Source organism: Chaetodon trifascialis, chromosome 14 (assembly GCF_039877785.1).
Source record: "Chaetodon trifascialis isolate fChaTrf1 chromosome 14, fChaTrf1.hap1, whole genome shotgun sequence".
NCBI classification, from domain to species: Eukaryota; Metazoa; Chordata; class Actinopteri; order Chaetodontiformes; family Chaetodontidae; genus Chaetodon; species Chaetodon trifascialis.
Genome location: NC_092069.1, coordinates 24,049,397 through 24,061,819, shown reverse-complemented (window position 1 = coordinate 24,061,819; position 12,423 = coordinate 24,049,397). Strand labels below are relative to the sequence as shown.

The window sequence follows — 12,423 nt, the reverse complement described above, 5'->3', positions numbered from 1 at the left end:
GTAAATGTTAGCTGCATTTTTTTCCTGCTTCCATACACAGAAATGTTTTGTCTGAAAAATGCTGCACCTGTTCGCTGTGGAGTTTACGGTTTTTGAGCAGCCGCGTTGTTTCGGGTTGTTTGTGAGACATTAAATTCACTTTGCTTCTCATTCACGATGGAAGTGGCGACGCTTTATTCAACTGTTTTTATTACCTAATGCCAGCAGTCTATTTTATATCTGTGTGTCCAGAATAAAACATATTAGTGGAAGCAAAACCATCACATTCAGTCTCATGATTGTTAATTATTAGGTTTTCTACACATGCACATGTGAATCTGCTTTAGATTATTGTCTGCAAATTAGGATTTGGAATTATTTAACAGTTTAATCAAGAGTATCAACAGAATAGTTAGTGAAAACCTGTAAGGGGTAAAACATGCAAGCACAAAGGAAGAAGAGGAAGAGCAAAGATCAGGGAAGGAGTAAGAGACGTGTTTTAATGAGCGAGGGCATGTTTACATGTTTAAAATCAGGGTATAGACATTTTGTCCCTTTGTAATGAGACATAAAGTGCTGATATTACAATTGAATTACTTATGGTGTCATTTATTTAAAGAAATATGATACTTAAATGCGATATTAGTTTGGAAAATGAGAAAGTCTTTAAAAATAGAGTACTCCTTATTTCATAGTGTTCATTATTGTTGCTTGGGGACAAAACATTAGGCTGAACTTTGGTAGAAGGGAGAGCTTTTATAGCTGTAGATGTAAAGTGTGTATGGTTTTAAAATGATGGTGAAGTACTGAGGGACAGGAGTGTAGTTTTAGAGTCCAATGCAGGATTCATACGACCATCAAAGCTGATGTTGGAGAGGAGCCGAGACCAGCTTTAAGGCCCTGAACATCAAATCATTAAGAAACCGTACTGTGGTCATTTGTGGGCTGTAATCTCAGTAAAGATGTTTAGTGAGGTTCACACTTCAGATGCGAGCTGGTCTGGCTAAAGCAGCGTAAAGGCAGCAGCCACAGCCCAGATCACGTGTCCGGTGGACGCCGGCTAGAACGGCAGCGGATCGTTTGTCGGAGCCGGAACACAATGCAGCCGAGGATGAAGATGCTCCGCGTGTCGCTAAGTTCAGACTTTTGTTTTTGCCATAATTGAACTAAGACGTAGCCTTGAATCAACTCGGCGAACGCTGACACTCTGTTTTGTCACCACGCGACAGCCGCCGCACTCAGCTTTGCACTGTCACTGGTGTCATTGGTCTGTCACTGGTGTTGTTTCTCACCCCGACAGCTCTGTAAGAACTTGTCCTCTTGTGTTGTTAGAAAAAAAATAATAACCCAAAATAAACTCCGGCGTCTGCGGTGGCACCAGCAGCTACAGTTTGTATTACTTTGTCACCGGTGTCACTCTGATGTCACCGGCGCTATCACTCACTCAGAGGGATGATCTCCTATCATCATCGCTGTTTTGCTGCTGTTGTTGTTGTCAGATGAATAAAAGCTACAACAAAAGATAAAGGCGGCAGAGGATTGGTGGATAATCCTTATGTAACATTGTGCTGCCAATCAAAAAGACTTTCTTGTAAACAGTTTCTTTTCTGCTGTGATAAATTTCCCAGAATAACCAAGACACACAGATATTATATGTGCTAACCCATTACTGTGTGCCACCGGCTGTAGAGCTTCGTTAATGTCACCGCTCCGTCCCTGCTGCCGTCACTCAGGGGGCTGTTAGTCTGCAGTCTTATGTGTGCAAAGACATAAATGAATATCGACTGAAGCAGGCACATGGAGGGGGAGCGCCTGTGCAGTCTTTACGGTGTCATGAATGCAGGGATAGTGAAAAATGAAACAGAGGTGGCCTAGAGATGATCAGGTGGACTACGTGGGCAGAACTGTGTCGCCTCTCTTAGTGATTAGCAGCAGCTAGCCTTTGATATTGAGGCTACGAGTCCAAACACTGTTTAAATTGACTGCTGAAATGAAATGTATTTATTCTGTCCAAGGTCAAACTAGAATTACCGCCTGGTGGTTGTTTGCCTCCAACAATCAGTCAAGTTGCATTTACATCCACGTCCGTGCAGACTCATTTAAAATCTAGAGTGAAGGAATCCAATAGAGGGTATAAAATGGACTTTATGGAGACAGAGGACGGAGGATAGAGAGCTTCATCACGTGGTGCAGCGACAATCATCTGAAGCTCAACATCAGCAGAACCAATCAGCCTGCGGGGGCTACAATGCTTCAAACACGGATGCTGCAGGAGAGAAGCTGCAGATTGTAAAAAGTGGACGCTTCACACACGTGTTCGACCCGGCAGCACAGAACATCTAAACAATCAGCTCAGTGTCAAGGTGGCAGCCCAAGATTAGAGCCGCTGCTGTATGAATGTACGTACGGCTGGATGGACAACCTGCAAACACGACGCTAGCTAACACCGTCATATTTACAGCACAGATGTGAGAACGGCACAGATCTTTTCATCAGACTCTGCAAAAAAACCATGAGAGTAAAATGTTGAATACCCCTCAAGAGCTTTCTATGTATGTCTCTGTAAGCTTTCGTTCATATGTGCACATAATGAACTGTAAAACAGAGCTACAGATGGAGCTGTGAAAGCGGCGAATGTGCTTCATCAGCATCAATGACTCTGTTCGCCAGCGCAGACTTTAACGATTCTCGCACTTGTCCCGGCCCTTTGTCGGGCTCGCTGCTGCGACAGAGAGGTCTCTCTCTGCAGCTGCTACTCACTCAGGCAGACGTTGTCGTGGAAAAAAGCGAGGAAGTCGTTGCATTGTTCCCTGTGGTTGCCGCTCGCTGCGCAGGAGCACCAGGGTCCCACGTTGGATGTGGAGTTGTCAAGGTAGTTGGGAGTTATTGTGCTTCCTGTAGAGGCGAGGAGAGAGGGAAACAACACAGCGCTGTATGTTTACAGGCATGCTGAAGTGAAACAGGTTTACACCGAATCTGAACACGAGGTCACATGAATAACAAGAAGCGTCTTTTATTCGGCTGAACTCAGATGCTTTTCACCGTCTTTTGTTGTTAAGGGATTCTTTTGGAGCTACGATTTTTTGTAAACACCTCACAGGCAAAAAACAGTGTGAGTGAGGAGTTTAATGTCCCAACAAATTGAACGTTTGAGCGAAATTCTGGCTGATTTAATCTCATTATTCTTAGCCTGATTATGACCTTACCCTGATTATCATAATCAAATGAAGGCGTGTACACGGCAATTTCTAGCATCACAACACTGCCTAATCAGGTTAAGACTGGGTTATTAGTGTGCACGTGAATGTGTTCACTGAGAGGATTATAAGAAGAGGAGAGGAGATGAAAGTGGAGTGAGAGGAGACGGAGCTGACAGGGCTTGACATCACTGAGCCATTAAAGTTGTACTGTGTGTATTTCAAAGGAACGGGTACTGGAAGCCAGCTAACATTTGCTAAAAATACTCTGATCTTTCGTGACAGGCAATTATTTTGAAATGTGACTTTCTTTGTAGATGTATTTATCACATAAATGCATGAAAAAGTGACAGAGCTGATTGCTTAAACAGCATCGTCCTCTTGATCTCTCAGCGAGTCTCATTTGACGCTGGAACAGAACGAGTTCAGCAGCAGTCGTTTAGCTTTTCTAGGTTTCTGGGTTTCCAACGTGCACGTGCACTGGAGCAGGCAGCCTGCCGGACGTTGATTTGTGCAGCGACCTGCAGTGCAAAGTCCATCACAGCCATCGGTCTGTCAGATGTATTTTCTTGTTTGTTCTCGTCTGCCGTTGGAGCTTTCCAGCAGGAAATGATTGGGAAGTCATTCTCTGGGAAGGGTAATATAGCCTCGTAGCTCGTATTTTTAAAAGAGATAGAATTTAAAAGAAACAGAATTGCTGCACTTTGAGGCAGTGTGGCGAAAAGTTCTGATTTACCTCCATCGATTTTCTGGGTCCCAGACTCCCAAACAACAACACCTCAGCGTCTCACTCCTACTTCAGTTGTCTAGAACGGCCAATCACTGCTGCACGGCTTTCTGTCTCTGTCTTCCTTAATCTGTTTCCTTCAGTCCCTCACAAACTAAACAACTTTTCTTTTTTTTTCCGCTCTTTTTGCAGCACTTCAGTGTGGTATTGTTGTCCCATAATGACATGTTTAGACTGAGCGGTTTTTAACAACCTTTTGTGCATTATGCGATCTTTTGTTAAGTTTTTATCTAAAGTACAATAAGCCGTGTTGCACGCCTCTGCCCGCTCCCACTCATCGTCACGTCAGGGATAATTCTCCAAAAACAGCTGTCGATAGTTGTAATTGCTCTACTTATAATGCCAACGACTTGGCCGGGCATGCTGCAGCCACATTAATCAGCGCCCCATCGATCGTCGAACCACGCTTCTCATCACAATCCTTGATTCATTCTTTTGAGCCGCGTTCGGCGCGCTCGTCTGCTCTCCGCCTTCCTCCCTCTATAACCTTTTTGTTCCTGATCCATCACAGAAGGTGGGTGAGCCGGAGCTGGCACACAAAGATTTAGCTCTTACCCATCAGGCCGGTGTAAGCAAGTAGACATGCCCCGTAGTTCTCCTGCTTGCAGCCGCTGGCGCTCTGCTCGGAAGGTTGGCAATCATACTGGAACTGTGCCCAGCGAGACCTGTGGGAGCAATAACATGCCATCCATCATTTACTCGTGCTTGGCTGCTGCACACACCGTGTCACCGAGGGCTGGCCGGCACCGGCGCTTTTCTCTCAACGACAAGATGTGGAACTGAAACCTACAATGCTCATCTGTGCCTATACTCCTACATCAACTCCCCCCACCCTTTAAGCTCTCCCTCTCTGCAGTGCTTCGACCTCGACTCCGCTCACCCCTGGTGACAGTCATCCCTCTTTTTCTTTCCCCGGCGAGCTGTCTTATGGAAGGCTGCCAGGCTGTAAAGAGTCAATGAGGGGCAAAGATAGGCCTTGGCTCTGCTCTCTAAATACCGTGGGCAGTGTCTGGCAGGCCTGGCCGCGAGGAGATTAGACAAATATGGATCTTCCATATAAATACTTCTCCCACAGCCGCTCAGCCTTCCCTCCTTCACCTTTCCTGCCAGCCGCTCAGACATCTAGCCTCATCATCATCATCATTGTACAAGGCTATCGCAGCCATCATGTCGCATCATCGGCCCCCGTCGACTGGCATTTGCAACGGGATCCCCTCAGGGCACCACAACTCCCCGCTCGCCCCTCGTTTGTCATGTCATTATAATGATGTGCGTAAAACTCTTAGGCCGTGCGCTAAGCGAAGGCATCCTCTGCAGGCTGCCGCTTAATGCCAGCTGACTGGTGTGGGATTGGTGGGCTGCGCAGGGGCCTTGAGATACTCCATCCATCGGGGCGGCGGTGGGGAATAATGCCTGATCGATAGCCGTGACAGATGAAGCCCTTTGTCTTCCTGACATTTGAAGAGGAACTAGATTAAACGCTGGCGACTATTTGCTGTCAGAGAGAGGAGGATGACTGGATGGGTATGAGAACTCCATGTTTTCAGCCTCCAGTGATAGAAAGAAATACACTGTCTGAATTTTAATGGCTTCATCAGACGTTATGACTGATTGGACGTTTACAATCAATTTAAAGCTTTGTTTTTTTCAGTGTCTCACATACACAGGGGTTCAACGCAGAATTAATACACTTATTCAGATAACTGATCTGGTGCTGAGGGTCAGCTCTCAGACCCCGGCTGCTTACTGATCCCGCTGATGTCTCGGCCGCTCATTGATAAATATTTTCTGAGCACTTTGGCAGGAAAGTCATGTGTGAATCCCAAATGATTATGGCCGCTCTAATAACGACTATTTCACATGGCTGCTTGTTGCCTGGCTGCTTCTCTCCGAAAATGAATGCAGAATTTAATTGAGCTAATTAAACACAGTTAATGAGTATAACAATTGAATTAATTAAACACAGCTGACTAATTAAATCTAAATGAACATATCATACCAGCCAGACCCATCATCCAAGATACACAAAGCCATTTATTGTCCTGAGGGAAAGTCAGTGTGCGAGGCCACCGCATCAACAAAGCACTTCATACTGAGCACAACAGCGCTGACGATAGCGCCGCATTAATCAAATTTACTCGAAGCAAATTGTTTTCAGCGTGAAAGCACATGCAGTTTGCAGTATTTGTGGCAGGAGTTGTTGTGCATGTCTTTGTGAGATGATGCTCGGAGCTTGGTGACATTGCGACTAAGGCAAGTAGCTGGCAAGCTAACTGCTAACATGCTAGTTAGCTGGGAACATGCTAGCCTGAGGGCACTAACATGGCTCTCACAGCTAGCTAGCTTGTTAGCAGTTGGCCTGCCAGCTACAGTAATTCACCAACTTATTGGTGAAGTAATTCATCAGCATCAGACCTATTAGCTTGCTAACAGGTCAATAAGCTCACACCGTTTATTACAGAGACGTATTCGATCGACTCTCGTCTCAACACCGTCTATGAACGATGTCTCTTTTGTGGAGCAGTTTACACTCTGACAAAAAATGAAGATGGACTGTACAGACAGCTGCGCTACAATGGCTTCCTCTCCTTTCCCTCAAAGGTCAGCGCTGTCAAAACGGATTGCTGTTGGTCAGCAGCGTCAGAGTTTATCAATGAAAATGATTTGAGCTAATCCACGAAATATGAGTTTTGATTGACATGAACTGAGTTTGCAATTTTGACATCTTTGTGTGACTTAGCCAAAGGTTGCAGAGCGTATACACCTTAATAAAACTATGTGCATGAATCAATACTTTTGTATATTAACACTGAATCTGAGCGTGTGTCATGTGAAAGTGGTCGCTAACAGAGCTTTTTAGCCTCTTCAGGCTCATTGCTTTGGCTTTATGGTAGTTGGATTATTTTGGTTCAGTCTTGGTCGCTCCCATCAACCAAAAGCAGCAGCAGGTTTCTGTTTTCAGCCAGAAAAGCTAAAATACTACCTGCCCAGATTCAAGGTAAGTGAGCGACCAGCTGGTGAAGAAAAGATGCTGAATGTGTAAGCAGCCAACAATTTGCTAAGTTACCCATTACTCCTTATGATTGTCTGTCAGCTAATGGCCAAAAATCAATTAATGCAACTTTAATGTAAGAACCCAGCCATGTTAGAATTTGATAATTCAACATTTCCTGTAATTTCAAAGGTCTGTTTGTTATATTGGTCAGCACATCGAGTTGCTCTTGTTGTAACAGAGTACTCCTCAAGCTTGCGCAGGTCAGTTGTAGTATATGTGTCCAGCTTGAAGCAGCAGAGAGCCAAAGTAAACAAGTGGCTGGTGAAGCTGGTCAAACATCTAACAGGAAAAAGAGACCTTGATCATTTTCTCAGCAGGTGGCAGATGAAACAAGATGCTGGATGTGTGAGTAACCGCAGGTGTTGCTAACAAGTTAAACACAGAAAGAGGGTGAGCAGATACAGTTAATCAAAGCTTGTTTCTCCACCTATGTGAGGGTGTGATTTCACCCTGCACATGAACACACCAGGGCTTTCCCAATAAATCAGCATTTGGTGTCATGGATTTCCAATTTCATTATCTTACCCACCTATTTGAGCGTCACTTTGACTTCTATTTTCTGGACTGTACAAATACAAAACAAGAGCACAAGACGACGGCTAACAATGCAGTGTCTATTAACGCTGGTGTGCTTCAGAAAAGCTTCAGCATTGATGCAATGTGTACAAGATCTGCAATAACTGAGCCAAAAACACCTTTGTGATCCTTTAGCAGAAGCCACGGTTGCTACAAATGATCAGTTCAGTGAGTCGAACGAAGCCAACTCAGGAAACTAAGTGTAAAATGTTCTTGGCACAACATTTGTAATTTGTACCTGCACACGTAGTCGGCTTTGCAGATCCGCAGCTGAGCCAGGCAGTTGGGCTTGTCTTTGTCTTCGTAGGAGCAGGACGGCACGATGGTTTGCCGGCGGCGCTCTGCGCAGGCCGTGTCGGTGCAGGGACAGAACAGCAGCTCATGGGTGTAGTCGGGGGGAACACGGTCGAAGAACTTCCTCAGCGCCTTGTTGCACTTTGGTCGGTTACATGGCCCTGAGCGGGCCGACGGCTGGATGCAGGCCGACACGTACTCTGTGCGAAGCTTCTGACACGTCTCATCTATGTTGCACGCCTTGGCAGCATCCAGGCAGCGGTTCACCGTCGTTACTTCAGACTCTAGAAGGAGAATAAGACACGAATATGAGGCAGAAAGCATTTTATCCTTCTGTGTGGTTTGAGAAAATCAAATCCCAGCCAATGTTTACCAATGATTTCAAGGCCTAATTGGAGCTGGTATTGACTTGCCACTCTCACCTCTGGTCTCAGATGCAGTGCTGCATTTACAGATGAAATAAAAAAGGAGTGTGTACGTGTGTCTTGAAGTACAAACCAAACCAAAATGATGATTATATGTAATAGGCCCCCTTGTAATGAATAGAACATGAATAGCGCTTAAATGTTGCATGAGCCCGGGCACTGGATGTGTTTCAGCCGAGGCCTAATGGCTGAATATTTCATTCTGCTGGGTTAATGCAGAGTGGCGGTGCTGAAAAAGCAGCTCCTCCATCTCTTCAACCACACAACAAGGCCTGTAATTACTGCTACTTCCCCTTCACCCATCTATCCATCTTTCTAACACTCCCTTCCTCCATCTGGGCCCGTCCCTCCCTCACCTGGCTCCCTCCTTCCCTCGCCATCTTCCTCCCTCGCTGTGCGCCTGTCACTCGCAGCGCTACCATCACCCCCGTCTCATCCATCTGTCTCTCCCCTTCCTCCGTTCAGCTCGCTCTCCCCTCACCTTCATCCATTCTTCCTCAACTTTGTCCACGTCCGCCTCCCTCGGTGCCCGTGCTGCTCCTGACTCCTGCAGTAATGAGCCACCTCTGTGGAGGCAGTGGAGAGCCCCTTTCATAAGCATCTTTTTTTGGCCACATTATTTCCCAATCCATCATCATGCGTGTTTTTTCCCCGAGCGAGCGACCAGTCAATACGGCCATGATGACGCTCAGCTCCTCTGGCAGATCGCGCTGCTCATTAGTTTGTAAACTGCCTGTAGTTGTGTCTCCTGGTGAGTTCGCCTCTCACCAAGCTGTCATATAAAATATGAATGGCCTTGGAGAGCAAGCTAACAACCCATCACAAAGCATAGGTTATTCCCAACTTAACTGCTAAGCAGACGACGGGGGAGGTGGGGGAGGATGGGAGGACCTGGTGAAACCGCAGAGTGGGATGACAAATTGCATTCAGGGGCCACATGCGTGGGAAAGGGAATCTTCCCATATGTTTTCATGTTGTCATTGTGTTTTCTTAAGCCATTATTTATTCAGAGGAGACTTGCTGAGCGTGCATGCTCGTATCGGGAACATCCTGCTTCACATTCAAGCCTTTCACACATTTACACCTCAGAGCCGCCCGGTGCAACCACACGGCTGAAGCGCTCCTCTCAGACCCACCGCAGGACGAGCGCTCTCTTGCTCTGCAGTCGCAGCCTGGCTCTGTAATGCCCATCATCACAGAAATGTGAAATCTGCCGTGCAGTCTGGGAGTATTTGGACACATTCAGAGAAAAACTTGAGCTCATTGAAAACTCTGCAGCTCGGTCCAGTTTTAGCTGCTCTGCTGTGTCTCCTGTAACATTCAGGACTGATTTTAACCCTGAATGGACCAAGCTACATCGCTAACTCTCTCGTTTAGTATTTGCCTTTGAGATCACTGCAATCATCTGCTGTTAGATATAGATATCAGGGAAGCAGCTTGCTTTTCAAAAGAAAGCTAAAAACAAACCTCTTTACTTCAGCCTTTAACTAGCTCTGACTTTCTGACACAGGCCTGAACCTTCTGTGCTTTGCCTCGCACTGATGCTGCACTTCCTTAAAGATGTATTTTACTTGATTTTCTGACTCTATGCAATCTATTTCAAACTACTTGATGCTGTGATGTGATGCTTTGTCCTTCTTATTTGACGTTCATCTGGTCTTGTCCATTCTGTCTTTTCTATGTGAAGCACTCACTTGGTGCATGTGATTTCTTTCTCGTAAAGCACTTTGAGCTACAATTCCTGTATGAAAGGTGCTTTACAAACAAAGATTATTATCTTCATTGTTATTCAGACACATCGGTGCCTCGGGCTGAAGTGCTGACTATAAGCTTGAAAGGAAACTTTGGTATCTGCCAACCTGGAACCTGATTTAATAGTTCTGAACATGACGAACAGTTGTGATGACATTTTCTGTTGCATGTGCTAATTTGAATGCTGACTTGTCATCATCCAGCTGGGTCCTAAAATTCCCGCTGTTCATAAAAAAGAATCTACCTTTTGTGCATCTGATATTCATCACCTGTAGGCCTCGAGCGCGGCTCTGGAAGGTTTGCTCCTCTGTGAAGGACGACAGCTCTACTCATCTTCTTAAACCACTCCTATAATCCACTTCCCCACCATACAGAATATATACAGAGACACACATTCTGTGGTGCCCTAAAGTCTCCCAGCATGCACCTGGGCAACACTTTCATGGACATTAATCTCTGTCTCTGCAACGTTAGAGGCACTGTGTTTAATATTTTGCTCTATAGAGTTCCTGCTGCTCCTACAGTTCATGTGTGCTTATCAGCAGCATTAATATGGTTAAACTGAGTGTTTGCGGTTAGCCTGACGCTCATCCCTGAATCCTAAAAAGCTCCTTGTTGAACTGGAAACTTTGACAACTTCTGCAATAGGGGTGGGTATTGCCAAGGACCTCACGATACGATACGCATCACGATACTTGAATCACGATACGATATGATATTGCAATATCCATATTTTACGATATATTGCAATATTCTACATAGTTCACTGAAAAATGTAAAAGGCATTAAGCATCTTAAAATCCGAGTTGTATGTACATCAGATGATAGTGATAATTCACGCGACAAACTGAGTCAAAACAATGTAATTCAAATTATCCATGCCTTTTTATTGTAACTATACAAGTGCAAGTTACAACATATTTGCATGAACAACATGAGCTAAGCTAATATGTTATGGTGTCGTGCTAAATGAGTACGCAAGTTTGTTGTGTTACCCGAATATCTAATAGGAGCGAAACAGTGTTTGCAAAGAGCGTACTCTTTGTCCAGCTCACTGTGTGTTTCTCCTTTCCTTTGGAATCCAAAGTACCTCCAAACATCTGCCTTAAATTTTGAGGGCGTCTCTAGTTTAACGTTACCAGCCATGCTTGCTTGTTTTTTTCCGGCTCCACTTCCTCACTGCAACCGCCAGGGGGAAAAAAAGAGAAGAAGAAGAAGAAGAAGAAGAAGAAGAAGAAGAAGAAGAAGAAGAAGAAGAATAGAGCTCTGCAGTGAGGTAGCGGTACAGTGACACCCCGCGGAAGTCGTACTGGACTTACAACCCGTCTGAAATATGATTTATTAATTGAAAAAATATCGATATTCAAATTTTGAATATATTCAAAAATTTGAATATCGATATTGAATCAGAAGACAAAGTATTGCAATATATATTGCCATATCAATATTTTTGCCCAACCCTACACTGCAATATGCATATCATGGTCCAGAAACGCAGTTTCACACAACGGCTAAATATACTACCTCAAAGTTTGCGATCTCCTTCCATAGCTCCAGTGACTGAACCAAAACACGCCCCAAACCACTGATGGACGTGAAGTACGTCACAGTTTACTGACAGTCTGGTGAAAAATGATGCAACTGTTCCGTTAAAGAACACCTTGAGGCTACAGCTGCATTAAATGTGAGTCCAACAACACTAGTGGAGCATCATCACTGACGTCCAAATGGAACAATAAAGTCTGAAACTGCATTTCCACAGACAGATTTTGATTATCAGTTATGAATATACGACAGCCCACTGTATAGCCTCACTAGAATTAACCAGAAAAGAGTCTCAGACAAACACGAATAACCAACAACAAATAAAGAGCTAGGGACACAAACAATATCAGGCTCCAGAAATGAAATAACTGCCGCTTTAACAGCAGAATAAAACACCGCCAAAGGAAACAACACAGAGATGAACAAACAATATGAACTCTGCAGCAGCTGCAGCCACAGACGCTCATATTAAAGCAAGCAGAGCTGCACTGCTCTCCCACGAGATGCCGCGGTGCTCGGCAGCACTGGTGGTTGTAGTTGTTGTTGTCTGTGGCGAGTTGTGCACCACAAAATCCTCCACTACCTGTTCTCGGTTCAACGTCTCAGCTCTGACTATCACCCGTCCTCTCAGCCTGTCTGTCCCAGTATAACCAGTCCATCTCTCTGTCCCTCTGTCCTCTGATTTGAGCTGAAAGAGCTCAAAGGCAAACTTTCCTTAAAGCAGGTGTCCTCCTTCCTCCTCACTCCCTTCTCAAATCCACGCTGAAAAAGCTTCACATTAGTGACGACCGGCTGTCTCTGATGGAGACTCGG

The 12,423-nt window shown here is 45.1% G+C and overlaps 1 protein-coding gene across 1 annotated transcript in view; it reads right to left on the bottom strand.

The window, feature by feature from the left end:
• gfra4a (GDNF family receptor alpha 4a) overlaps positions 1–12,423 on the bottom strand; it is a 125,269-nt gene that overhangs the window by 14,264 nt on the left and 98,582 nt on the right. The window contains exons 4-6 of the mRNA XM_070978466.1: positions 7,833–8,172; positions 4,519–4,628; positions 2,740–2,874 (exon numbers count right to left, since the gene is read on the bottom strand). Coding sequence (XP_070834567.1) covers positions 2,740–2,874; positions 4,519–4,628; positions 7,833–8,172 — 585 coding nt within the window. The remainder of the gene's footprint in view (positions 1–2,739; positions 2,875–4,518; positions 4,629–7,832; positions 8,173–12,423) is intronic.